Source organism: Plasmodium inui (assembly GCF_000524495.1).
Source record: "Plasmodium inui San Antonio 1 unplaced genomic scaffold supercont1.2, whole genome shotgun sequence".
Taxonomy (NCBI): Eukaryota; Apicomplexa; class Aconoidasida; order Haemosporida; family Plasmodiidae; genus Plasmodium; species Plasmodium inui.
This window is the reverse complement of record NW_008481836.1, coordinates 1,068,410-1,095,189: the sequence shown is the minus strand read 5'-3', so window position 1 is coordinate 1,095,189 and position 26,780 is coordinate 1,068,410. Positions and strand designations below refer to the sequence as shown.

The 26,780-nt window shown below is 38.2% G+C and overlaps 5 protein-coding genes across 5 annotated transcripts; 3 read left to right on the top strand and 2 right to left on the bottom strand.

Annotated features, from left to right (window-relative positions):
* Positions 1-381: 381 nt before the first annotated feature.
* Positions 382-918, top strand: C922_00686 (hypothetical protein; the record flags this gene model as incomplete). Its single annotated transcript, XM_008816299.1, has 2 exons — positions 382-539; positions 720-918. The coding sequence occupies 2 exons, from the start codon at positions 382-384 to the stop codon at positions 916-918; spliced, it is 357 nt and encodes a 118-aa protein (XP_008814521.1).
* Positions 919-1,252: 334 nt separating this feature from the next.
* C922_00685 (hypothetical protein) lies at positions 1,253-2,104 on the bottom strand (the record flags this gene model as incomplete). Its single annotated transcript, XM_008816298.1, has 1 exon — positions 1,253-2,104. One exon carries the CDS (start codon positions 2,102-2,104, stop codon positions 1,253-1,255), a length of 852 nt encoding a protein of 283 aa, XP_008814520.1.
* An 8,459-nt stretch (positions 2,105-10,563) lies between these two features.
* Positions 10,564-13,824, top strand: C922_00684 (hypothetical protein; the record flags this gene model as incomplete). The annotated part of the gene is made up of 1 exon (XM_008816297.1): positions 10,564-13,824. The coding sequence occupies one exon, from the start codon at positions 10,564-10,566 to the stop codon at positions 13,822-13,824; it is 3,261 nt and encodes a 1,086-aa protein (XP_008814519.1).
* Positions 13,825-16,249: 2,425 nt separating this feature from the next.
* On the bottom strand, positions 16,250-17,215 carry C922_00683 (succinate dehydrogenase (ubiquinone) iron-sulfur subunit; the record flags this gene model as incomplete). The annotated part of the gene is made up of 1 exon (XM_008816296.1): positions 16,250-17,215. One exon carries the CDS (start codon positions 17,213-17,215, stop codon positions 16,250-16,252), a length of 966 nt encoding a protein of 321 aa, XP_008814518.1.
* A 4,907-nt stretch (positions 17,216-22,122) lies between these two features.
* On the top strand, positions 22,123-26,025 carry C922_00682 (translation initiation factor 3 subunit A; the record flags this gene model as incomplete). Its single annotated transcript, XM_008816295.1, has 1 exon — positions 22,123-26,025. One exon carries the CDS (start codon positions 22,123-22,125, stop codon positions 26,023-26,025), a length of 3,903 nt encoding a protein of 1,300 aa, XP_008814517.1.
* Between the last annotated feature and the right edge of the window lie 755 nt (positions 26,026-26,780).

The window sequence follows — 26,780 nt, the reverse complement described above, 5'->3', positions numbered from 1 at the left end:
ATGCTGCGTTCAAAATGGGGAGACAGCGCGCGTGCATGAAGGGCGAAGCTTGCCTTTCACGGCGACGCTCCAGATGTGCAAGTAGGCTCACTAGGCGAATAAAATAATCGACATAACCTTTTAACATAAAAAAAAATGCAAAGTGTAAAAGTGGACAGCCGCGGTGTGCTTAGCACATTTGTAAACACTACGAGGAAAAAGAAAAAAATTCACCAAGCTGCTACAATTCCTGCACTTAGTCTATTTTACACGTGTGAGCAAACACCAATTGGTAAAAACAAAAGCTGAGTATAGCTCACAAAATTGCTAGTGGAAACATTTCACCCAGGAGGGTGTTAAGCGGGCATTTTTTGGCCTACATAAACTGAAGGGGATGACACCATGCATTTAAAAAAGGCGGAGTTCCCAAAAAATGACGCCTCCGTAAAGTCGAGCGAGAGGAGAGAATCTTCCATGTGTGAAGAAGATGAAATCTTCTCCAATTCCACCTTGTCTGATGCTGAAAGTTGCTATCAGTTTTGGAAAAACGCCGACAGGGGGTATGCCCACTTACGCAAAAATGCAGCAAATGAGTGTACACACAATATTCGCGCGCAAATTGTGCAAATTGTAGAAACTGTGCAATCTGTGCAAACTGTGTAGGTAATCTTAACTGTGTCCATCAAAAGCGGAACCATCCACATGGCATAATGCATTTTTATGTGTACCTCCTTAATCAGAGACATTTTTGAAATATGCGAAGAGTTCGAAAGTTCGGAAGATGAAAGTGAGGTAAACAACATGGAACACAATTTTGACACACCCAAATTGTACTCCAGCATAGAAACTAACACGGTGCTGATTGGCATGGGCACCACGGTGGAGGATGACACTTGTATGCAGGACGAAGTGGAGAATCCCCCATCACGTGGAAATTAAACAGAGGAGCCAGGCACGCTCATGCGATTGGGAGTGATTCGTAGTAAGCAAATGGGGGTGATCTGACGGGTAAAAACACCAACCAGTGACCCCCCTACCGACACACATACACAATGTTGTACACAAACAGGTGGCTCGAAAAAGAGCCATTTGGGATGGGCCTTATGAAGAAGGTCGACACGCGACAAAAGCGTGCTACGGAATGGCGATTAAATGGACCAAGCGAACATGCCCCCTTGTTTCTAAGCATGCATATACCCATGCAAAGATGAGGCGACGGATAAAGCCGTGCGGGGGCGCTTACGACCAGCGTAGTTTCCCACCACTAGGGCATCTAAAAGGCGCCATAATACCTGTCCTTAATTTGCTCCACGAAATTGTTGTCCACTTTTCTCAGTGAGACGTACGGCTTGAAAATCTCTGTGTAGTTCAGCAGATTCTTTTGAGTCATATCGGCGTATTTATTATCATTTAAATAGGACTTTATTTGAACAAGTGCCCTATCGTGAAAAAGTGGATGGAGAAAATTCTCATCCTTGTAATGCCGCATGACCAGTATGATTATGTGATCGCTGTTTCCATATTTACTGTGAAAAATGCGCGCTTGTGCAAAAATCCTGTGACTTAGTTTGAAGTTTAATGCCTTCATTATGTGCCTGTAACTATCGTGAACAATATACTCAGACACTATTTTAGCATCCACTTTATTTTTTTCCGGCGTTTTGGAAATGGCTGCGTGTTCATATTTTCGTAGTAGGCAAATATTTTTTAACTGACTTGGCTGTAAATATTTCCTGAACAAAAAATCTCTGTCTTGCGATTGTGGCGTTAATATATTAAATTCTTCTTTCATCTCAAATTTGAAATAATCATCAACCCACTTATATTCGTTATTAACATCCGATCCTTTGGTTATTATATTTATAAACGTTTCATATTGGGGATCTTCTTCTAAACGAATTTGATTGTCTGACATGTAGAGGCTACTTAATGAATATTCTGTATATTTGAAAAAGTTTTTTTTTTCTAATTTTTTTCCTATATCATCTTTGAACAAGTTGGATCCGTCCCCTTTGATAAAATGTGGGATGTTCTCCTCATTTGTGCCATCATCATCATGTCCTCTGTGTTTTCTATTCCCATCCGACAGAAAATCCTCCAATATTTGGGCCAAGTCTTTATTCATTCGGGGCAGATGTGTTTACTATATATGTCTGCAGTTCTAAATTTGGAGTAGGAGATTTTTCTTTCCCCTACCAGATAACACCACGCTAAACTCACACTTTTTTTGTAATGCTGATACGTCATAACCGTGTGAGACCTTACGCTCACTTGGAATAGATAGAAGCGGGAGGGGGGCGTTAACAATCCGGTTGTCACCATATGACATATTTGTGGTCTACCTAGGACACACTTCGCACAGGAAAGATGCCTCCTTTTTGTGGGAAAAAAAAAAAAAAATACGAATTACCTCCCCTTAGCAGGATTCATTCTTATAGTACATTCTTCCCACTCCTTAATAATATTCGCAGGCAGAATTGCACAAACGGGGGGAAGCGCCCCTGCGTAAATCTTCCACGTTATCTCACTTGGAACGGTAAAAACGTGACAGAAGAGGAGTAACAAAATGGGAGCATACGAGCACAAATTATGAGTAACAGCCTTATGTGAATGTAGAATGAGTGCAGATAAGACCGCGGCGAAAGTTTATCTTCACTTTATGCATGTCCTTGTTGGAGGTGCACCTCTTTACCGCTCTGCTCCCACTCATCTCATACCCCATTTTAGTTGCAACTGCAGATATGAGGATATTTGCCAATTTATCCACGTTTTGATTTGTACTACATTTCCTCATTCCCTTAAGTAATTAAATGTCCCAACGGTTACCTTTTCATAGGTAAAAAAAGGTTTTCTCTCAGAGGAGAGGAACAAAAAAAAAAAAAAGAAAAGTACCAATATGAGAAGCGCGGAGTGTAGAAGCACTGCAAAAAATGCACTCATTACGCCTAGCCTTTTATGACAAAAAAGTAAAAGAAAAACAAATTATCGAGTGAGAGAACAACACCATTTGCCAAGAGGAATAAAGAATTATTTAAAAAAAAGCAAAACAGCTGATCCGCTTTGCCTCGAAAAAAGGAATGGGGAGAGCAGTTTTCTGATACGAAGCGATGAAGTACAATTTCAGCATGGAAAGAATAACACACTGAAAAAGAGGCCCATTGAATATTCAACTTACCTGGCTGTCGTTTGGGGTAGCTCACGAATTACCCTGGCGTAGTTCGGAGCAGAGCATTGCACTCAGCTGACTGTGATGAGCTATAGACTTTCCACATGGAAGGTGCTAACAGCAAAATTTTTGCCCGTGGCATATTTCATCTTATGATTATGCCATTCAACAAATATAACGAATCAATCTTTTGCATGACCTTTTGAAGCGTGTTAGCGCCTTTTAAATATATACAGAAGAATGTGTCCCTAATCTTATTGCGCATAATTTTTTCCTCTTCTCTGTGTTTCCTTTCCCTTTTTTTTTACGCCATCCTGGCAGGGAAAAAATTAATAAATCAACGGAATTGGGCTTTTTATTTTTCCCGTAAAAAAATCATTTTGGCAGAGTAAAAAATTTGAGTCATATTCTATTTATTTTTTTTTTAAAATTCGGTTATCTTTTTATGGCAAAAATGTATAGCAAGTGAAATTTAGCATAAGTAAATTATTGTTATTTCTGTAGAAATGTTTTTTATCTTTATTTGCTTCTTTTACCGTATCCTTCCAATATATTATGTGTTTATTCACTTCGAAATTAGCATAAAAATGTGGTAGAATCGTAGATGCTGCAATTCGTTGTATGACTTTTCCTGGTTTTCTGTACGTACCTCCTATACATTTGTATAGTATAAACTACCCCTATATTCTACTATTTACCGTTTCAAATTGTTAAGCAGCAGAAAGCATGAGGGAACTCTCAGGTATTATATTATTCCCTCTGATGGATGGATAGTACTTATTTTCCTTTCCATATACTTAAAGAATACATTTTATATTTCTTCTGGCACATCTCTACGATTTTGTCGTTTGGTACGGACTGCAACCACCCCCATCGTGTTTATGGCTTCGACGAAGAGGAGCTGATCACGATTGGTAGGTACTATCCATATAAGCTAATTACCCTCAGCTTGAGCTATTATCCGCACGTTGTAGGAATGTGTGATCCACATCCCAAGTGACGCATTTCATTTCTTATAGATTTAATGATTTTTTTAATCACCTCGATTAGTACACATATAGGGAGTAGAGGGTTACGGCATTTAGCTAAATTGTTTGTGCATCATAATTGGTTTCTTTTCCCTTTGTGGAGATTTTTTTTTCTTTTTTTTTTTTTCTGCTCTCTATACATTTTGACACAATAATTCCGTAAGGCGAAGCTCCTCAGATGAAGCTATCTAAATGGGAGAAGTTGGTTATAAGTCCCTGTGTTCTATTGCTCTCTATATAATTCCCATTTGGGGAAATTCAGACCATGCGTTGTCGTTGCAGTGCTACTATCCGGAGTGCGCACTGGGAGAGCCTATCTTAAAACCTTTCATATATAAATCAACTTCGGCAAGAAGCTTATACCATAATTTTGCATTTTCTTTTTAGTGCAAAAATGGCATGTCAGGTGGATGCAAAAATTGCCACAATTGTGCACACTTGTTAAGCACGTCCCATTGGGGGAGGAAAACAATAGGGAAGTTCTACAAAAGAGAAAAATTCAATCAACGTGGCTGGAGCGAATAATATGCCCCTCCATAGCCTAACTCCCATTTCGCTTAATCAGCAATTTTCACCAATGAAGCTGTCTCGCATGGTATATGGACACTTACAGACAGTCGGATAACACCTGGTCTGATACGCATTACGTAGGTACACTTTAAGTCCCCCCTGTGGAAAGTCTTTCTCCAAAAAATTAAAACGTGGAAGATGTAGAAGAGCGCGCGATTGGGGACGAGCTTTTCTACCCTTTGATGCTTATGTGGGGTAGGACTTAGCTCATTTCGAAGGTTCCCTCCTTTTGATAATGAGCAATCCGGTAAAGAAAATATTCCTATGATATAGATATTTTTTTTGGGGGAGGTCATTTTTTCCTTTTTTCCCCCAGCGGACATGTTTTGCGTGTTTTTTACCTCCCCAGTTTGCATACGGCTGATCAGTGAGCACATTTTTAAGGCAAACACGCGGAAGGTATAAAGGGAGGACGCCGGTTGGAGGAGCCCTTTTTTTTAGAGCGGCAAATCCATATTGTGCGTTTCCTTTCCCCCTGTGTGTATGTAGCGAGAATGCTAAACGTTCATTCAAAACATGGAATGCGATTTTGTCTTCTGTTATGCAATCCCTGCGTTCCTGACAGCAATTTCAGAAGTTGCCTTTTCATGCAGGCTAAAGTTATTCCATCGGTGTTTTTTGGATATATTGCGTCTTATCATTTTATTTTCTTCTATTTTATTATTTTTTTTTATTTCATTGTTCTTTTTCTTTTATTTTATTGTATGTTTTTTCTCCTTTTCTAAGTTAACTGCGCCAATTGATGTAGTACTTTGTCATCAGGGGGGAGAATCTCATAAAGACAAAATGAATTTTTTTCCCTTTTAAAAAGCAGCAACGTGAAATAAAAGCAGTCACGCTAAGTTATAAGGGAGAGTATTCACCTACGGACGAAGCACTGTTTTGTAATTTCCCTTGGTGAATTCACGCTGTACATTTTACCATAGCCAATTTACGAAATGTATGTAATTTTGCGCCTTTTAAAATGATAATATTTACGAAGATATTTATATCTGCCTCATTTGGAGTAAAATTTTCTTTTGTAAACTCTCACAGTACGACCGTTAACGTGTTATACGTGATCGAGTGATGCCTTTCTTTTCATTTCGTACGTACATACGAGGTGAATACAGGCTGCAGATCTGCCACAGATGTACATACATACGTGTGTATTTATAAATATATATATCTGTCTGCACGTACGCCGGTTTTAGCGCTACTTCCCTCTTGTCGTAAATTTCTCATTATTTTGGAAACATTTAACCTTTTGCATTTTTACAGCCCCATAGGTTGTTGCTCTTTTGCGCTTGTAGTAGTTAGGCATATTTCGATGACGAACAAAATTGTGCACATGTGTGTACGTATGTGTTTGCCTTTTCATAGATCCCTACCCAAGAGTAACGAAGACAAAACAGAGTGAAAACGCTTTTGTTCTTTTCAACAAGAGGAAAGCAAAGTAAAGCAGCAGTCTTATGTACTGTGTAGAAAAAAATACAGAACTAAATTGGACATAATATGCAGGCCTTCTGTTTCCCCGTGACATATTCACATTTTAACAATTTGTATCAGAAAGATATATATTACAACACGGTTGGAATTTCCACGAGGGGGGATAGTTGAAATAACACCGTTATATATAGCAGTTTGACCGATAAGAGGTTACAGAAGCCACACGTGTATATGTATATACATACATTGCTATGAGGAGACCTTTTTAATAGGTGCATTCGTAACAGAACGTAGAGCCCATTTTTGTGCCAAGGGGGGAAAGCTATCCATTGTACGTGCCCAAAACGTGGAAGCAGCTATTTAGGGCCCCATCGCAGTTGTTAGCCCATTGGAGAGGTGAAAAACGTAAATGGATACGCCAACATGTGCAATCATTTATACCGGGGGAAAAAGCCTTAATGCATGAACTCACAAACACCCGCATGGTGATTTACGAACTGGGGAAGGCATATATATATAACCCTTCGCATCGCCAATATTTCTAAAAAAAGCGTAAAAAATAGATACATCTATGTATAGGAAATGGCAATCAGGCCAAATTAAAATCTACCGTAATTTTCTTCAATCAGGAAAAAATCTGCAGTTCGGAGGAAGAGAATATATTTTATGTATACAACCATCCCCCCTTCTTCAGCACTGCAGCTCACATCATTTTATTTGCTTTTACTTAAGCTTAAGAAAACATGCAGGGGAGTACAACTATTTAATGCATTTTCAGCATAGTGAAGGCTGCTTAATTTTGTGAGCTACTCAGTTGTGAGCGCCTCCATGGGGGGCTTTCGTCGTGCGCGTCACGATCGTGCGATCATATAAGTACATTAGAGCCATTTCAGAAAGGTGCATATTCACATACATGCACATATATATATGTAGATCCACTCTGTGCAGAAACGCACAAGTGCGTACGCGCCTGGGCATATCAATAACGCGACATCCGTCGAGTCAAGGAGGCCATCTCTGCTACCACGCCATTAGTTTTGACCTTATCACAGGGGGAAATATTCGGATCGCGCACTACATTAGCACTACATACGGGGAGGCATTAGTCTTGTGGAAAGCTGTGATTTTAGCAGTTGCGGGTTGATGCGATCGCGATAAGGGGGTAGAAACTCTTAAGAAGTAGTTTTCATGGTCTCTATTTCAACAAATAATACGCACGAAAAAACAGGGAAGGGCCCCAATAACTTTTCGAGCTCCCTCTGAAGCTCGCATAATAACTGCCACTACTGCTGCGCACTGTTGTTGAGCACTTCCATTGAGTATTATTTTAAATCGTCTCAATAGCTACGCATTCACAGCTTCCACTCTGCGGCCCAATATCGTAATCTTAAAAAAAAAGGGCTCATTACAGCCATGAGTATCTGTGCATACTAAAGTACTAACATATATGTACGCACAGACGCTGATGCGTGTGGCCATTTCGAGGGCTCGCCATTTTCAATGGAAGAATGGACTGCAATCCACCCCACTTGCACAAGTTCGGAATAATAATTAATTCGCGTAACCATTTGCCATTTTTTTGAATTGAAAGGAGGGAGCAAAAAAAAGAAAATTGACAAAAAAAAAAGAAAAAAAAAAACAAATTGTTCATTTCGTATCACCTCTGCTGCGTCCACCGTTCTTTATAGCAAAAATTAAATTAATTTATTTGGCGGCCCCCCTTCTCCCATGGGTAAAAAAGCATAGATGGTACAAAAAAGGCAGCATTATAATGTTACATGAACTCTTTTCTTATCATATGGGTCATATATTATGCGCGTAGTAAAAGGCAAAGGAGGCGCAATTATATACTTATTTGTACAGGGATAAAAAATTCACCGAATTTGTTGCCCCCTAGTAATCAGTAACTGATGATGTACGTAAATGTACGCTGCAAATATACCCATATATATTATGCGTCATAGTGACTCCATGGGCCAAATGACCATTTATATGCCTCTTTATGCTACCTGTTGCTATAACGTACGGCAGTGTAAATTGTATAAATAACCCTGCTTACGCAAAGCCCTACAATTAATATTAGCCCTCAGAAGAAGCCCAAAAAAAAAAAAAATCGTTACAATGTTTATTATATAATTATTTTATATATGTAAGCATATATATAATAAGTTACAGCATAAAAAAAAAACAAAAAAAAAGGGCCATAAATTTTATTCTTTAAATTGCATGTTAGGCATTTTTTATTTATTTTTTTAATTTAAAAAAAAAAAAAAGAAAGAGAAGATATATATATATTACATATAATATATATACGAATAATAATACGTATGTGCGAAAATGCTTATTTGGAATACTTATGCCGAAAATACATCTCGCCAAATGGAGTACTATTTGCGTGCAATATTACTACATATATGCGCATAGGTCAAAAAAAAAAAAGAAAAAAATCCATTTTAGAGAAGAAAATATTCCAAAATTGAAAAAAATTTAAAACAAAAAAAAAATCAAATTTAAAAAAAAGAAATTTTTAAATTAAAAAAAATATAACCAATATTTACTACATTTTGTGATAATACATTAAAAGAATAAAAAAAAAGAGTTAGCAAAAGGAAGATATATTTATGCCATTTATTTATACATATAAGTGCTCTTTTTTTGTTTTGAAAAAAAAAAAAAATACAAACATACAATTTTAACAATATTCTTAAAAATTTACATTTTATTTTATTTTTTTTGTATGTATGAGAGCCCCCCCATCATGTGTTTTTTACGGTGGAGCGCCTTGCATATTGTGAAAGTACGCGATATATGTTTTTATGTACATATATATGTGGCTGCTTTTGCATATAATATATATCTTATATAACACTATGTATGATTGGATGTACAAATATATGTGCTCTGCGTACATGTACAAGTACGGGCATGTTTATACATACCTTATACGTACCGGCATTATATAGTATATGCACCTTTGTACTGCATATATAAGCGTATATACCGACGTGATATATACGTACAACTATGACACAAACAGATACATGTACTCATATATCAGTAAATATACGGGCATAAAATCGTGCCCTTAGCGAGGCAGAATGCAAATTGGAACATTTTGACCAATATCCGTCCACTGCGCGAAGACGGAGCGAAAGAAGTTTACGTGAATATAAAAAAGTACAACAGAATTAAAAATGCTGTATGAGTTAGTAGTATTCATATAGGAGGGTCTGTCCACCTGCGTACGATTACATTTATGAGTAAGCGGATGGTGTAGATAAACATACACTTCCGCGTGCTCATACCTATTTCGGTACATCCACTCATACATGTAACTTGTATGAATATATCCAATACCTACACTTTTTACGTACATATTTTTATTCTCTTACGTCGCGTGTGCCCATATATACGATCTTATAATAACTCGAAATTATTTTCATTTTTCACCGATAGAAGATCATACATATGGGACAAGTTCTCATATCGGCAAAAAATGAAATGTACAAGTGTTATTATAACCTGGTATATACATTTTTTTAACTGTCCATTACATATTTGCCAAAATCATCTAAGTTAAAAAATTAACAATACAAAACTGTTATATAGTATAAAAGTTAAAAAAAAAGGGAGTAGCGAAAATTAAGTAACAACAACAACCATTCCTGCACGTGAGATGTATGAAAAAAAAATGTTAAGAACGATATCTCCATAGCACCACTTAGCGTAAATTATTCTACTCACATATAGATATATATATATGTTTGTATATATTTAACGCGTTGCACGTACGCTGGTTGGCAGCGCATAGCAGTAGTGACGGCACGCCTGGAGAATGAACTAAACACAACGCAGTGTGGTAGTGTAGCAAAAAAGAATCTATTCCAGTTCATGTTATACACTTCCACCCTGGAAACAATGATATTAAATTTGTATACAAACCAAATAAGGCAAAGCGACAAACGTGAATAACCAAAGTGAAATTAACTATAACGAAATTCCGAACGTGAAAAGCATTTTTGAATCTGAAAAATATAGCGCTTCTGGGCATATGTACTAATAATGCTACCTCTGGCGCGCCTACACGGAGTTAGTGACAGCCGAGTTCTCGGTCGAACTATAGCGGCAGCTGTAGTAGCATAGTTGCGACGCTCATATCGTGAGATGCGTATATATATATATAGCATGTCAGTATTTGGACGCGCACCTATTCCATTGTAGCAACGCAATAGCAAAGTAGCAATCAATTGCCGTCAGTTGCAACCAATTGCAACTTGCTGAGCGAAAAGGAGACGTGAGAGAAGAAGCTAGTCGCTAAATGACACCTAGGCAGCAGAGGAACGTAGCACACGTGGCATACGTATAGCAGATGTTGTAGCAACTGGAATAAATATGAATACAAATAATGACGAAATGAGTAATGTTTCGAATGATAACAACGTTATAAGTAGTAATATAGACAGCATTAACCACATTAGCAACAACCTTGGTCATTTTGGAAGTGCTGACAATATTAACAATGCTACAATAAGCGCGAACAATTTTAACAGTTCAAATAATCTAGTCGATTCAGAGAACGAAAATCATAGTGACCACATAGGGCTGAAAAATGTGCATATCACTAATAAAAATATGAATAACTACAGATCACTGTCCGATGAAAACACAATTGACGATAATGGAAATGATATGAATTTCCTCAATGATGACGATAATGATAATTGCAATGAGAGCAATGAAAACAACCATAGTGGAAACACGGGAGTTACCTTCGAAGGCGCGAGCGATAGTGGAAATAATGACTGTATGAATAATGATAAGGCCCAAGTCAGCGACATTCATAATAACCTGGCGGATCAACAGAATGGCAGCGATGATATTGTCAGCATTGGCGTGAACAATACAGGGACAACCCTCACCACGGAGGATGCCCAATTGAATAGTGATAAAAAGGGTGCACCAAATGGGAACTACAAAAATGCCTTCTTCAAAAATGTAGACGACGTGAGGAGCTTCGAAAGAGGCATTCTCTACCTGACGGACGAAGAATTCAATTATATATCAAATACAGTTAACTTGTTGGGGTTTCGATTTTTTGAAATCCCATCAGAAAAGAGCAAGAGCGAAAAGAGAAACACCTACAGCGCCATATCAAAGAGACATTTAAATGAAATTAAGAACCTACGTTGCTCCTTGTCGAACAATATATACGATGCCGGTAAGAGAAAGTCGAAAAAGTCCTTTGATCCATACTATTCCAAAGATGAGACGAGTAGCACAACTACGAAGGATAATAACGATACGCAGAGGGAAATTACCCGTAGAAGGGGAGCGGCATACAGCAATTACGAGGATGATAATAAAAGCTCCCTAAACGATGATGATAACAAGTACGGTAATACCAGTCATAATCACGTTAGCAGTGGCACGGCTGCTTTAAGTTCATCTGCGTACAGAGGAGGCGGGGCGTATAGCAACAAAGTTGGCAGCAGTAACGGTTCGGGAGTTAATACGAAAATGAGTGAGAGCGATAAAATCGCACAAGGGAAAAATAACAGTATGGTCAAAAAAGGATCAATCGTTAAAGGCGAAATGGATAGCGGTAGTGTGAATAAAAATACCTATGCAACATTTCCCAACGTCGGAAAGGGAAAGTCGTCCAAATCGGTTGGAAGTAGTAGTAGTAAAAATAATGTGGCCATACAACACAGTAATTATAAAAACGGAGCAACAGGTGCAGCAGGGGCCGTGGCAGGAGGAAAGGAAGCGCTAAAAAAGAGGCAACGAAGTAGCAACAATAGTATACTGGAAGATGACACGGTTGACGAATATGAACAACACAAAAGAACGTACAAGAAAAGAATTTACAAAAGTGGTAACCCTTGGAAAAATTGGTGCTTCAAAATATTACACAAATTGAAGAAGAAAGAAATATGTTGCTGGTTCTTAAAACCAGTCAACCCAGAACTGGATGGAATACCAAATTATTTTAATGTTATTAAAAACCCCATGGATTTTGAGACGATAGAAAATAAGCTCCTAACGAATAAGTACAACAACCCATTTGAATGGCAACAAGATGTACGACAAATATTTTTTAATGCCTTCACGTATCATAAGGTGAAAAACTGCGTTTGGAATGATGCCTACAAGTTAGCTAAAGAATTCGATAAGTTAGTCAAACAGCAAACAGAAATGAAAAATATCCTCAACGAATGTACGAAAGGTTCCAATTCTGTGTATTTAGATATGAACAAATATAATGAAATTTTGGCAGAGAAATATGAGTATGATGAGAATCTTAATCACACTACTAGTAGTAGTAGCTACAGTGCAAGTTCCAGTGAGGAAATGAGCTCCGATGAGTACCATAGCAACAAAAGATACAATAGAAATAACAGTACTAGTAATGCATACCCAGGTAGGAAGAAAAACATGATGATGCCTGGAGGAGGGGCAGCAGCAGGGAATCATGCGGCCTACCACAATATGGACCCGTCGAATCATATGTACGGAGCTCCAAATCGAAAGGGATCAGCCGCGCCAGGGGACAATCGGTTTAACAAAATGAATAAACAAATATCCACCATGTCATCAAAGAATGCAAGAGACAAATTTGTAAATAACAAAAAGGATAACTACTACGGTGTAGGAAATAATAACAGTAGTTCTGGTAATATCCACATGAATAGCAATAATAATAGTATAGAATTTGAGCCGCCCAGCATGGGAACGATACCAGAACCACCAGGCATTCAAAAGATTGGAGCGAATGATAAAGGGCTAAATAACTATCAAGTGAATTTACTTTTTAAGAATTTAAGAAGATTAGCACCAAATCAAAGAAGGGCAGCATTAGAAATTATACAAGATGATTTAGGCATACTGGCGGAGAATCACATGTTCGATAGGTTCTTCACATTTGACACCGATCTGTTGTCCATCGAAAAGCAGAAGAGAATATTTCTTTACATTAACCATATGGGAAGAATAAATTTGGAGCAATATAAAGCCTCTCTCATTCCATCAGATCAAATTGGTGCGTGTACTATCCCCAAGGGGAAGATGCCCATGAAAAATATGAACAAGAATTATCTCAATAGCAGCAGCAATCTGAGTAACAATCATAACAATAGTAATAATCTCCATTTTGATAAGAGAAGAACAAATAGGTATCTATCATCGTCTTCCAATTCGTCCGATTCCTCTTCGTCCAACTCTTCCGATTCTTCGACGTATTCTACGTCGAGTGAGGACAGCGAATCGGAGGATAGCGACTCTGTTATGGACTCTGATTCGTATAACAAGAAAAAAGTAAAGAGGCCCTTATCTTCCAACGAACGGAAAAAGGAAGTACTTACAAACAAATATTTCGACAACAATAGGAGAAAAACGCTACCACAGTACAAACCCATTGACGAGAATAAGAAAAATTTACAGTTAAGAGATGACGTTATGGGAGGAATGCATGCTGATTTTTTAGCCTCCATGGATCGACCACAGAACGGCAAGAAGGATCCTAAGAGTTCTGGCTCGGCTTGGCCAGAGTGGAAGGGGCAGGTTATTCAACAGGCCATCTTGACGCAGCACCAGTCCAGCGTTCCCCTAAACAAGAAGGAGTTGATAGCGGAAGGATATGACGCGAAAATTTAGCCGCGTTCATCTGCTAATTGAGGAGAATACGCAGTATTATCCGCTTTAGAATTTTCCCAAATGGGATGGGGCACGACTGTCGTCGGGAAAATTTATGTTCGCCAAATTGGGCAAAAGTTGCACTTATTATTGTATATACGCACCTTCACCCCCCAGTGCGAGATGCACCACAGAGCACTTAGCACAGGGTAGTCAATCGTGTAAATTTATCCGACGTTTGCAGTAGCGTCATGCGTCCGTAACAACCTGAGCCGGGTCATCCCGGATTTGCACACAATATGGTAAAGCGGGGATGGACTCCTCCTACATAGTCGAAATTGGGATTATAAAGAAGGTTGCTAAGAATGAAGAAGAGGAGAAATGAACATGGATTAAGCCAGTATATTTATAACGTTGCATGATGAGGAACACATAATTCGTAAGAATCCACTGATCGGCACTAAAGGAAGGATTCGAGCATGAGAAAGCCGTTTCTTTTTTCTCATATCCCAATATGTATGCACCATCTGCATATATTTGAGATTGAAGGGCGTTACCGATTTGGACAAGAAAGCACGCCAGATTATCTAGCCAATTTTTTTTTTCCCAAAAAAAGCGAGTCACGTCAGCGATTGAGGAGCGGTGTTTTGCTAATAAATCATGTCTGTGCAATTATTTGCATGCCGAAGGAGTGCACAGAATTGTTTCCAAGAACAGGCTCTAATAGCATATTGTTAAAAAGTCAGCTTTTATCCGTACCCCTGTGCAAAATAGTATACAGCGAAGCACCAACTTGTTTGGTGAAAGTTTAGTACAAAACAAAGAGACACATATTACTCAACTTATTTTTTCAGTTCAAATGTTTTTCTTGTTCAATGGTATGTACAATGCATATGTGTTGTGTAATATATACAATGCATCATTGCTGTGTATATATACCCAGTTGTGCTCCAACGACTTTGGTGAAAATATGCACGCGCGTCGAGCTGTTTTGCGTTCGCACGTATCAGTTGCATGGGTAAACACGGAACTGCACACAGAGGAGAAGAGTATCATCCACATGAAGAACGGAAATTACCTTTTTCTCCCTTTTTATCAAGTGAAAGCAGCAGCAAAGGAGTAAGGAGTCTAAGGAAGCAAGTCTTTTGCATCCTTTGTAAGCTTAATGTATATATTTTTTTTTTCTTTTTGACAAAATATGGAGAATGTGTATGCAAGTGCAGGACGAAACACATTAGTTGATGAATGGGAAGAAGTTTATTTTGTCGGTGCGTGGACATATGCCTATATATATATATGTCTGTGTGCGGGGATATGTGTACATATACACATATAGGTGCACCATTCTATGCAATTATTTTCTTTTCGAGGCAGTTTTCTTATGCCAATAATTTCACCTCTACGTTACTTATTTTTCCATGTGTAATTCAGCAATTTTGTACTCTTCTACGGTTCGTAAAAGTGAGGAATTTAACCTTCCCATTTTTTCCGGCCCATTTTTACCCCTTTTTTTTTTTAAGTAACAGTATTATATACATAGAGTAAGAATGCGCAAGCGCATTATATTCTTACTTGTGTAGATATATTACGAGCATATGAACTTATAGATAACACATTTAACGTGCTTTTATCTTTTGTCCTTTCTCTCCTTATAAAAAAGAAAAAGGGAAACAGAATCGGCGAACAAAAGCAACATATCAAAAACAGCAACTCACATACAATGTGTATGAAGTAAATATAAATTGTTGAGGAGAAGAAAAAAAGGCGTCCTTTCTTCGAAATTTATACGCTTTTCATATGGTAAATCCTTTTGAGCAAAAAAAAAAGGGGCCAAGATGTGTTGACTCCTCTCTGACCATCTGCGGCGCTATCCACTTTAAAATATCACCGGGATGAGATGAATGCATATACATATTGGAGCGAATTTCCCCCCAATGCAATGACCACAACCACAACCTGGTGCCGCTTTACCCTTTTGATGCAACAAAGAGGGGCTGGGAAAAAAGGGGGACGTAAAATATTGACGCTGTTATACAGTACAGTTTGGCAACATATAACAGTCACATTTTGTTGGTGAACAAAAAAAAAAATAAAGAGAAAAATACGCCTTCGCGAGAAGCAAGAAACGTGTTTATATAAATAGATTCTTTTTAGTATACCTAAATATTGCGTACACAAAAAGTGGACCATAGGGATGTGACAAAATGGGAAGGAGCTCTGGTTATTTTATCTTAGGAAAAAATGTGCATATAAAAAAAAAAAAAGATAAATAAGCACACGTGTGATTGTATTCCTGAAGATGCGAAAGAATCGGCGAGCTGAAAAAGGATGTACAAATATGAATTTACTGTTTCGACTTAACATTCCGCAGTAGGGAAAAGATGAATCGAAGTTACCTTGCATCACCCTTATTATGTCTTTTCCCGGATGTGCCTCCTCACCTGTGCTACTTGGTTTTCTCCATCTTTTGCTTGACATAATTCGCATGCGATTTTATGCTTTCCTTGGAAAAATTTTCCTGCACCATCTCTTTCATATTTCTGATGGCTTTGGCTGGGTCCAGGCCTTTCGGGCAGCAAACGCTACAATTCATGATTCCATGGCATCTGTATAACTTCATCGTGTCATTAACTTCCATTAGACGTTCTTGTGTATATTCGTCCCTACTGTCGACAATCCATCGATAGGCTTGCATTAACGTGGCAGGGCCTAAATAATATTCCGGGTTCCACCAATAAGACGGACACGAAGTGGAGCAAGATGCACACATAATGCATTCATATAAGCCATCTAATTTTTTCCTGTCCTCAATAGACTGGTAAAATTCTTTCTGTCCTTTTTCTTTCTTCGTTTTTCTTTTTAACCAAGGATCAATAGATTTATACTGATTATAAAAATTTGTTAAATCTGGAACTAGGTCTTTTATAATATACAAATTGGGTAGAGGATGAATTTCGGTGACTTCCTTTTTGTCTTTATTTACTTCAGTTAAACATGCTAACCCATTTTTTCCATTTATGTTCATGGCGCAACTGCCACAGATACCTTCACGACAACTCCTCCTGAAGGATAATGTAGAATCTATTTCATCTTTTATCTTAATCAGGACATCTAAAACCATCGGTCCGCAGTTATCTATATCTACATCAAATGTTTCCATTTTGGGTCTTTTATTATTCTGTGGGTTGTATCGAAATATGGAAAATTTCTTGAGTTCATTTTGTTGTATTCTATTTTCAGCATGGTCAGACTTTGTTTTTACAGATTCGTCTTTATCTGTGGCTTGGTTCATGGCTGTGTTTTCCGCGGTTGACATGAATCGTCTCTTGTTTGAGAATGTCCATTGTTTGTAGTTGTTTGGGTCTACTGCTCGCTTGGGGGCGCTCCTGCCCACGGTTCCAATGGTTCCCATTGCTCGTGTCATGTGTGTTATCTTTGTCATGTTCGCCACACGTGACAAAGATGCCACACGAGCCATGCTCGTCATTTTTCTTTTCCTTTCCTTTTTTCACTTAAGATGAAACAGAAACGTGCGACAGGGGGAGTGGCCACATATATGCAAACGCGCAAACCCATACAATACGTGTGTCAATTTGAAAAAATGCTACTCTTTTGATCAACATTATTTTCGCATACTTATCCAGGTGTGTTGTTCCTCATAACGAAAAAAAGGAAAAAAAAAAAAAAAAAGGTTGCACAGGGGGAAGAAAGGCATTCCAGTTACGCGACTCACACGACTATCTCCCAAGTTAAAGGGTCTGTCATTTAAAGAGAAAAAATGACTTACGAAATGGCCATTTAAAGTGGAAGACTAAAACAGTTGAACAAAATAAGGCAAATAAAGTGGTAAAGCAAAAGGGCTAACAAAACGGAAGCGGGAAAATAAATAAATGAGCAAATGGGACATAAAATAAACAGTTATGTGCTGCATGAAACATGCAAAGTGGTTCCTTTATTTTTGCAATTGTTTTCCCATGAATGGTTATACACGAATACGCATCACAGAATTAAGAGGTTATAAACCATTGAGCTGGTAACCCTGGAAATAAATTTACGCTAATTTTGCCACTTGGTTAAAATGTTTCCGATTTGCGCGCAAAAATGATTTCGCATTTGACTTTTCTTTTTTTTTTGTCGATTCGCAATTTTATTTCGTACGAAATGCTGTGTAATTTTCCTTTCTTTGCTTTTCTTATTTTGCATGATTATGCGTTTTTCTACGTTGGGGGAGGATGGCGCAACGGCGAGTTATGTAAACAGCTATTTATTTGCTTAAAATGTATACAAACATATGCATATCCCTGCAAGAAATATTCTTCCCCATTGGACCCCTTAATTATAAGTGTGGTTACGTAGGGCCATTAAAATCTGAGTACAGAAACGAATACTCCCTCTTTTTACGTGTTACACTATGTTTAACGTGTGCCCCTTTTTACTTGGTGGGTACATGTATATGAAGATTGCATACCTAGGTTGGCATATCATACGCGTAGGCGTGTAGACAGCAGGGAACGATGCAGCACTTTTAAAAAGGCAACACGTTTACACGATGCATGTGTTTTTTTTTGGGGGGGAGACTCAGTCGGGCTGTACATGGTTCATACGCGTAAAACGCGCATATGAAGGTGGTCTGGTTTATTATCTACTTTTTTTTTAAACAGATTTATATCGTTCCTTGCGCTGTGGGATTTAAAGCAGGGAGACCAACAGGTACCAGTTGTTATCATGTCACATATAGCACTGTGTTTAATTTTTACTTCAAGCGCGGTAAAGTGTGTAACATTTGCACGTCGCAAAATGTGACGGTTCACTTTGGCTGTCAATGCAGCGTAAGTTCTTGCACTTTCAACATATTTTTTGCGCAATTGTGTAGATATGTATGTGTGTATGGATTAGCAATTCTCATATGTATATACATGTCCCCCCCCAGCCCTTGATCATTCACACCTGTTTGTCGTGCACACAAACGTGGTGTTATATTTCCCCCTTTTTTTTTTTGACCCTATCTCAGCGTAACAACGGAGTGATAAAATTATGCCGTCATTCCTTCACTCACAAATGAGGCCTATTTGGTAATTAAAGAGGAATACGTAGGCGATCGCCGTATTCCCAATTTTAAGATGTTTTTTTTTTGTATTTTTGCAAATTTTTTTTTTAAATTAACTTCTTCCCTATATGCTATTCCCGGCTGCCCTTTTCACGTTGCGAAAAAAAAAATATATCTAGATATATATATGTAATGCATACTACGTGGAAATAATTAATCATACAGACAAAAGTGGCGCTTTGCAAAATTGCGCCTTTTTTACGCATCCGAATGACCACTTAGCAGAAATGGCATTACACATACAACCGCAATGTGTTCCATTCCATTTTTTAATAACCGCACACAGCAAGTTAAAAAAATTGATCAACTCCTTTGCGGGTTTTAAAATGACGTGGTTAAACTCATCATATTGGGGAGGGAATGAGTTCCCACTTCGCCATCCTCTTTACCTTTTTATCTCGAAATGTACGTGCAACAGGTGTGTGTTACATGGAAGGCGTGGGAAATGTAATCCGTTGCAGGCAGAAAGAATACACCTTCACCGTTTAATTTATTTTTCCCTTTATGACAAAAATGGATAAACTAATTTTACGTAACCGTGTTAATCTTTCTCAGAAGAATTAAAAAAAAGGAATGCATAAAAAGTAAAAAAAAATTGCGCGTAAAACAATGTATAATGTAATACCAAAAAGTGGTAAACATCCCTGCAGAAACTGAACATTCGTGGGCATCAAAAAAAAATAATATATATCTATATGTATGTGGCTGGTCATTCTTTTCGCCCTGCCGATGGTGTTAAAGAAATGTAAAAAAGGGAAAAAAGGTATCAATCACAACATTGGGAGTAATTCCAATGCGGACATGTTCAGGTCATGCCAGGGGTTCCTAAATTGTATATGGCGAATAAGTGCTAAAATGAAAAGGCATTTATTTTTCTATGTACCCGAAAAAAAGGCCAAGTGGCCTAGCCCCCCGCAAGGTACACCACTCTTTTCCCCCGTGCTGCAAACATAAGAAAGTAAACAAAGAGGCAACCATTGGGTGGGCCAATTAGTTGTGTAATACAGGAAGAAGCACGTAACTTATTTTTCCGTTGTGAATTGTTTAACCCCCCGCAAGAAGCATGTTTATTTTGCCGCAGTTCTACCACAATATATATTATACCTTCATATGACTAAGTCAAGATACGCCAGCAGAGTGCAATCATTTGGGAAGCGGTATACCGATATGAATACATCTATAGTTATATAGATTAGGCACACAGAACAAGGTACATAGCTGCATAATATTGCATATACTAAAGATGTATATTGATACATTTTTCCCTCCTTTCTGGCAATATTTAAATAACCCCAGGGTGCTCAAAATCGCTGCCCCCGTCCGTAGGGAGTACGTTTTTTACTTGTCGGAGTTAATATAAGTATTTTTTTTCCCTCTTCACCAAAATGTAGAGTCAACGCATATCTACAAAATGGAATATCTGTGGTGATGTACATTTTTTTTGCACAACGCGGGCGTCAGTTCTGTTGCCGTACTTACATAGTATAATTTAGGCATCCCGCCATCTGTGCATACTTCCTTAAATAGCCTCGAATTATTCTTCATAATTGCCGCAGATTCTTCGCCTCATCGCCAACATCCTCTTGTTGGTGCAAAAAGGGAAAAAAAAAAAGTTGCAGTATATGTACGTGCGTATGCATACTAGCACAAAATGCATATATCCGCACATGACCGTTAGGTATCTGTGATAGTGATACGTTATGCAACTAAAAAAAAGGAAGGCTAGATTCTGCTTTCGCTTCTTCTATATGAATGGACGCCGCCACGTTACTGTGCGGGATGCCCCAGAAAGTGGTGGCCATATTATGTTACAAGGTGCCCCTTTTATGACGCCGTGTACCATACGTACGTACTGCATAGAGAGTATACATAATGATACATTCAAGCTTAGAAAAAAGTCACTTCAAAAAAATGCTTGAAGTGGAAACGGGAAGTATAATATAAAAATATACATTGCATATGCATTCGATTACGTACGACGAAGTGGTGAAAAAAAAATATATCCGTGCCACAGTGGTTACATTTTTACAATTCATATTTTTTTGCATTATATTCCACTTTCGTTAAAATTGTAAAGTCACGCTTTTTTTTCTTTTCTTATTTTTATTTTTTCTTTTCATTTAACAAGCACAGTTTATATATGCCAAAACAGCATTTCCACGAGTACATATATGTATTTATGTACCCTTCCATATGCATATTTTACGTACATGTCATTACAGTGACCACTATGCCAACTTACGAGCGGTATTAGAGAATGAAAAAAAAAAAAAAACATAGAAAGAGGAAAACATAAAATAAAAGCATAAAAATAAATCTATCGCATTTACCCCAATATGTACATTCATGTGAATAGAAAAATGTACATTTTCTTACGCACAGAAAGCGTTTGAGATACTTTCTGACAATTATTCTGTAAATACGGCAAGGGAAAAAGGGCGCAGTTTTTTCCCAGTACACAAACCCCGTCCAGGTGTTTTTACCTAGCCACGCATTTTGCATATGGTTACTGGCTATACCTATGCTAGAAGTTATGCTTCCTATATAGGTCCAGTTGCGTGAATGCTTAAATGCCGATGTTGAATTGAAAAGAAAGAAGTAAACTGGGGACGCCCTACAACACCGTACACAACTGCCCAGTTTTCTGCCAAAGCGTTCACGTGCGCCTTACATATATAATAAGTACATGTGTACTTTTTTGAGCGCGGCGTAGTTATCACAGGCCATAAAACTCTGACAACTCTGATAACGCTAACAACCCTAGTTCGTGATACAGAGAAAAATGCATGCACGCACAGAAGCGAACGCAAGTATGTAAATGTAAAGTATACATATCAATGTATCACATTGTTGCGTGACCTTTCGTGGGTAATTTTTTTTTTTTCTTCCATGGACGCCCAAACATATTGCACGCATTATTTCGTTGCGGTGTGTACTATACCATTTTATCATTACATAGAGGGAAATCAAAGGAGAGAACTAAATAGTGGAAGGCAGTTCTAGTGCACACTGTTTTGGGTGACTCCCCCTATTTTATTTTTTTTTTTTGCGCACATTTGAAAACTCCAGAGGGAGGAAACAAATGAAGTGTAGAGCAAAAAAACAAAGCGCAGTGTTAATGTGTAAAAAAAGTATAAACACATTTTTGTTGATTCATAAAAGGAGATAACTTGTGTGCGCACATACGTGCATATTTGTATGCGTAGTAAAATATGCAAACATTTCAAAAACCGGAGAACGCTCTGAAGAGAGCAGAAGAACTGCAGTTCATTGGACAAAATGAAGACGCCCTCCAAATTCTTCACGCAGCCATAGGGCACAGAACATTTCGACTGCAGGGATGGCACATACTGCAAGAACAGATTATGCTGAGGTATATCGAATTTTGCCTATACCTAGAAAAGTTAAGCTTAGTAAAAGATGGCCTACATCAGTATAGAATTATTTGTCAGCATGGAAACATTGCGTCGTTAGGGAAAGTGATTACTGATTTTCGGGACAAAGCTGAGGAGAAAGTTCGATTGGCGAAGGAGAATGTGAACCTAAATAAAGAAAAAATGGAACAAGATGAAAGCAACGTCGATTTTACAGAAAGAATTTTAATTTCCTCCTTGGACATTGAAATATCGGGAAAATACGAAAGGAAGTTGCAAAATTCGTTTAGGATATGTATGGAAACGTACAAGATGATTTTGGAAATATTGAGGGCCACCCCCAAATTGGAAAAGGCTTACCATGAGACTGCAAAAAAGGCTCTCATTTTCTGTAAGGAAAATAAAAGATTGACAGAATTTAAAAAGCTAAGTGATTTGTTAAGGAATCACTACAATTTAATTTTAAGGGGAAAGCACAAGCCAGAGTATCAGTCTTTACTTAAAATTGAGTACCACCTAGAAACGAAAATAATTCAGTTGGAAGCGGCGTGCGAATTGGGCATGTGGAAGGAGGCATCGAACATTGCAGAGGATATATACAATTTGAATATGCACGATTATTTTTATCGAACGCTGAGGGCTAACCCCGTAGAGTCGGAAGCCGCTGCTGCTGGTGAAAATGCCACGCGTAAGGCAGAGAAAGAGAAGAGGCTGTTAAAAGGCGATAGCAATGAGACTAGCAAAAAGGGAAAGGATGAAGGCACACAAGAGGTTCAGGAGGAGGATTCGTCCAGGGCAGAAAAGAAAGACGTAGAAATGGAAGAATCCGCAAAAGATGCAGCGAACGAAACGAAGGATACCAAGGTGGAAGGCGCACAAACCGTTGCACATGTAAATGAAAGTAGCGGAAATGTAAATTATGCATTGGCCAAATCGAGGGAAAATTTAAAAAACTGGATTGGAACGTTTTACCAGAGAATGGCAGAGATCCTATTTGTGTACGACAGTGAATTGTTTCATGGCCTGGCCTGGTTAAAGTACTGTTTTCACATTTTGAATTACAGTAGAAACATCCCAGAAAAGGAGAAAACCTTCATATGCACGAAAGCCGTCTTAGCTGTTGTGTCTATTCCACTAGTTGGAAATAAAAAGAAAAACGAAGATTATGCCAAGATATTTGAAGCACATAAGAAAATGTCTCAGTTGTTAGGCCACACGAGCGTACCAATAAAGGAGTCTTTAAAAAATGGACTAAAAGTAAGAAACATTATAAGTTGTGCGGAAGAAAGTGCACAAAAGTTGTATTTGCTGATAGAAAACCAGTTCACTCCCCTAAGCCTATGTCTAGAGTGCGATGTGCTGCTGAAGGATTTGGAGGCTACGGATCACAAAGTATACATAGGCAAAATTAAGGAAGTGATTTTTCACAAATTAATTTTGCAACTATCCAAGGTGTACAGTTATATTTCCATCGATTATTTTATCGAGAATATATGCCCTGAATCTTTCATCTCATGGAATGAGGCAGAAAAGTTGTTAGTTGACTTGGTTTATCAAAAGGAGTTAGAAATGAGAATTGACCTAATCAAACGAGCCATCTATTTTGGAGATAAGGAAAATACAAATAGCAGCAAACTAATCAAAGAGTCGCTCACAAATCTGTACCATGAATTACAAACCGGATTGAAAATGATAAACGAAACGATTTCCATCGAGAATGAAGTGGAACATCTGCACATGAAAAAGCTCACGTATGAAAAAGAATTTGATATGCTAGATAGAGGGCACCATAAAATAATGAATTACGACACAGCAAACATTGAAGACATAATCGAAAATGAAGTTTTTGAGGATAAACCAATTGAAAATGAAAGACTGCTCAAAAAGATATATGACAAAATTGACGAAGAACATCACAAGTTCCAACTTCTAAGTGAAGAAAATAGCAGGAAGAGAAAGGAGCTACTGAGGAAGCAGAAGGAACTAGAACAAGCACAATTAAAAATAAAAATGGAGAAAAAATTACTAGAAGAAAAATTGGAAAAGGAAAAAAGAGAGGAACTAGCTAAAAAAGGAGAAAAGCAAAGAATTAAAGAAGAAAAAAACAAGAAGAAATCAGAAGCAGCTGAACAAATGTTAAAGGAAATTAAAAAATTGTGTACTAACAATACAACCAAAATTTTAATGAAAGGAAAATACCTTGACGAAATTACCATTGACGATATCCTAAACGGTTATGTAGATTTTGAAGATATTGAAGAGGCACAAGAAAAGTTAAGACTAAATGAAAGGAATGAAATTATCAAAGTTAGAAAAATGGAATATAAAAAGGTGGATCATTATTTTAGAGCATTAAGACAAGTTGAACTCAGCCATATGAACAAATGGATAGCCCTCGTTTTTCAGGAGGACACAGAAATTTTACTACAGGAACAGAAAGCAGCGGAGGAGGAACAGAAAGCAGACTTCGAAGCCGCACTCAGAGAAAAAGAAGAGTACGTCAAATTCTCCAACGATATTGAAGAATTTACCAAGAGCGAAATGAAAGATAGAATTGCCGAATTTGAAAAAAATCTGAAAGACCAAAAGGATCGCCTCCATCAAATACTAAAAGATGAAAAGGTGCAAAGGGCAAAGGAAAGAAGAGAACAGCATTTAAGGAAACTCAAAGCGGAGGAAGAAAGGAAAAGAAGGGAGGAAGAAGAGGAAAGATTAATGAAGGAAGAAATGGAAAGGAAAAAGAAAGAAGAAGCCCATAGAAAACGACTTGACGAAATTAGCAGAATTCAAAGGGAAAGAGACTTAGAAATTGAACAACAACTCTTAAGACGAAAAGAAGAATCCAGGAACGGAGATAAATATTACAGGAAATATTCCTACGAAGATGACTTTTCATGCAAAAGGGGGGATAAGGGAGGCTCCCAACATGACGAGGATAATAATTATAAACGACTCGACGATCCGCAGGACAGCTCGTACAGGGATATATCGGACAGACGCCAAAGGAGAGATTGGCCAAGCAGGGACAATGAAAGAGACATGGATCGAGAACGAGACAGGGACAGAGAACGGGAGCGAGAACGAGACAAAGACAGAATGTACAGAAAAGATAAGGAATACAGGAGAGACAGGTCGAAAGACAGAGAAAGGGAGAGGTCTAGGGAAAGAGATAGAGAATACCGAAAGGGAACGTATTACAGGAGAGACAGAGAAAAGGAGCAGGACCGAGACAGAGAATATAGAAGAGATCGAGATAGAGAAAACGGAAGGTACGATGACTACAGAAGAGACCGAGATAGGGACTACAGAAGGGACGTTGACTACAGAAGGAACGATGACTACAGAAGGTATGATGACTACAGAAGAGATAGGGATTATAAAAACGACCGAGATGATAAACTAGACAGAGACTATAAAAAAGGCGAAAGAAGTGGTAAAAGCGAACAGGTAAGGAGAAGAGACAGAGACGAAGAAGAATATGAAAGAAACCATTCGGATGTAAGGAAAAACCATGACGTGGATGACGAAGATGATAGTGGAAGGGTGGAGAAAGACAAAGAAAGGGACTCAGATAACCACTCTGACAGGGGCAAGAACCATCATGCGAAGGAAAGGGAAAAAATGACCAACGGGAAAGATATAACAAAAAACGACCAGGCGAAGAATGAAGAGGGGTCCGATGGAGGCGGCGACTTCACTGTATTTAAGAAGAAAAAAAGAAACTTTATGAAATTCTTTTGAAAGACGTAAAGTGAAGTGACCACAGAGGTGTAGTGGAAGTGTCGTAGGTGTAGAGCCTCCTCCTTCTGCGCATGAACTTGAGCACGTGAATGTATGTATTTATATGTATATACGTGCGTATATGTGTATATAATGACGTACCTACCTATGCGTTACTGGGTGGAAAACCGGCGCTTTACCCCCATGCGCTTCCCTCCCAAACCGCTCGCACGATGCACCCAGAATGGTGACCCATTTTCTGTGCGAAGGCACGAAAGAAGACGTATAAAACATGCAAGCAAGGTGACGCATTTAAAGCGTGCCACGCAACTATAAGGCGCCAACATGCCAACACGCCTACACACCCAAATACAAGTAGGGCGATTCTCCCCATCATCGAAGCCGAAGGAAAGAACGTGCCCACAATCCGTTTCGCAGATATGTATATAGTTATATATATATCACCTCCTTTCCATCAAATTATTAGGCCCTCGAAAGTTTTAACATATATAATACGTTTACATCTATGCCTATATAGATGCACAAGTGACTCGTCGATATATGCCCATGTGCATAGGGCCACGTGCTAGGCCTACATGCATAGGTCCACTCCTTGCCACTCCATTTTAATCGTGTTTACAATGAAAAGGAAAGCGAGCTCGACAAAGAACAACAAACACGACACACGGGCGAGTTCTCCTTGTTTAGCTCTTCTTGCTTCAGTTAACTTCTCTCCCCTACTTTCCCCATAAACTATATGTATGCATAAATTTTCT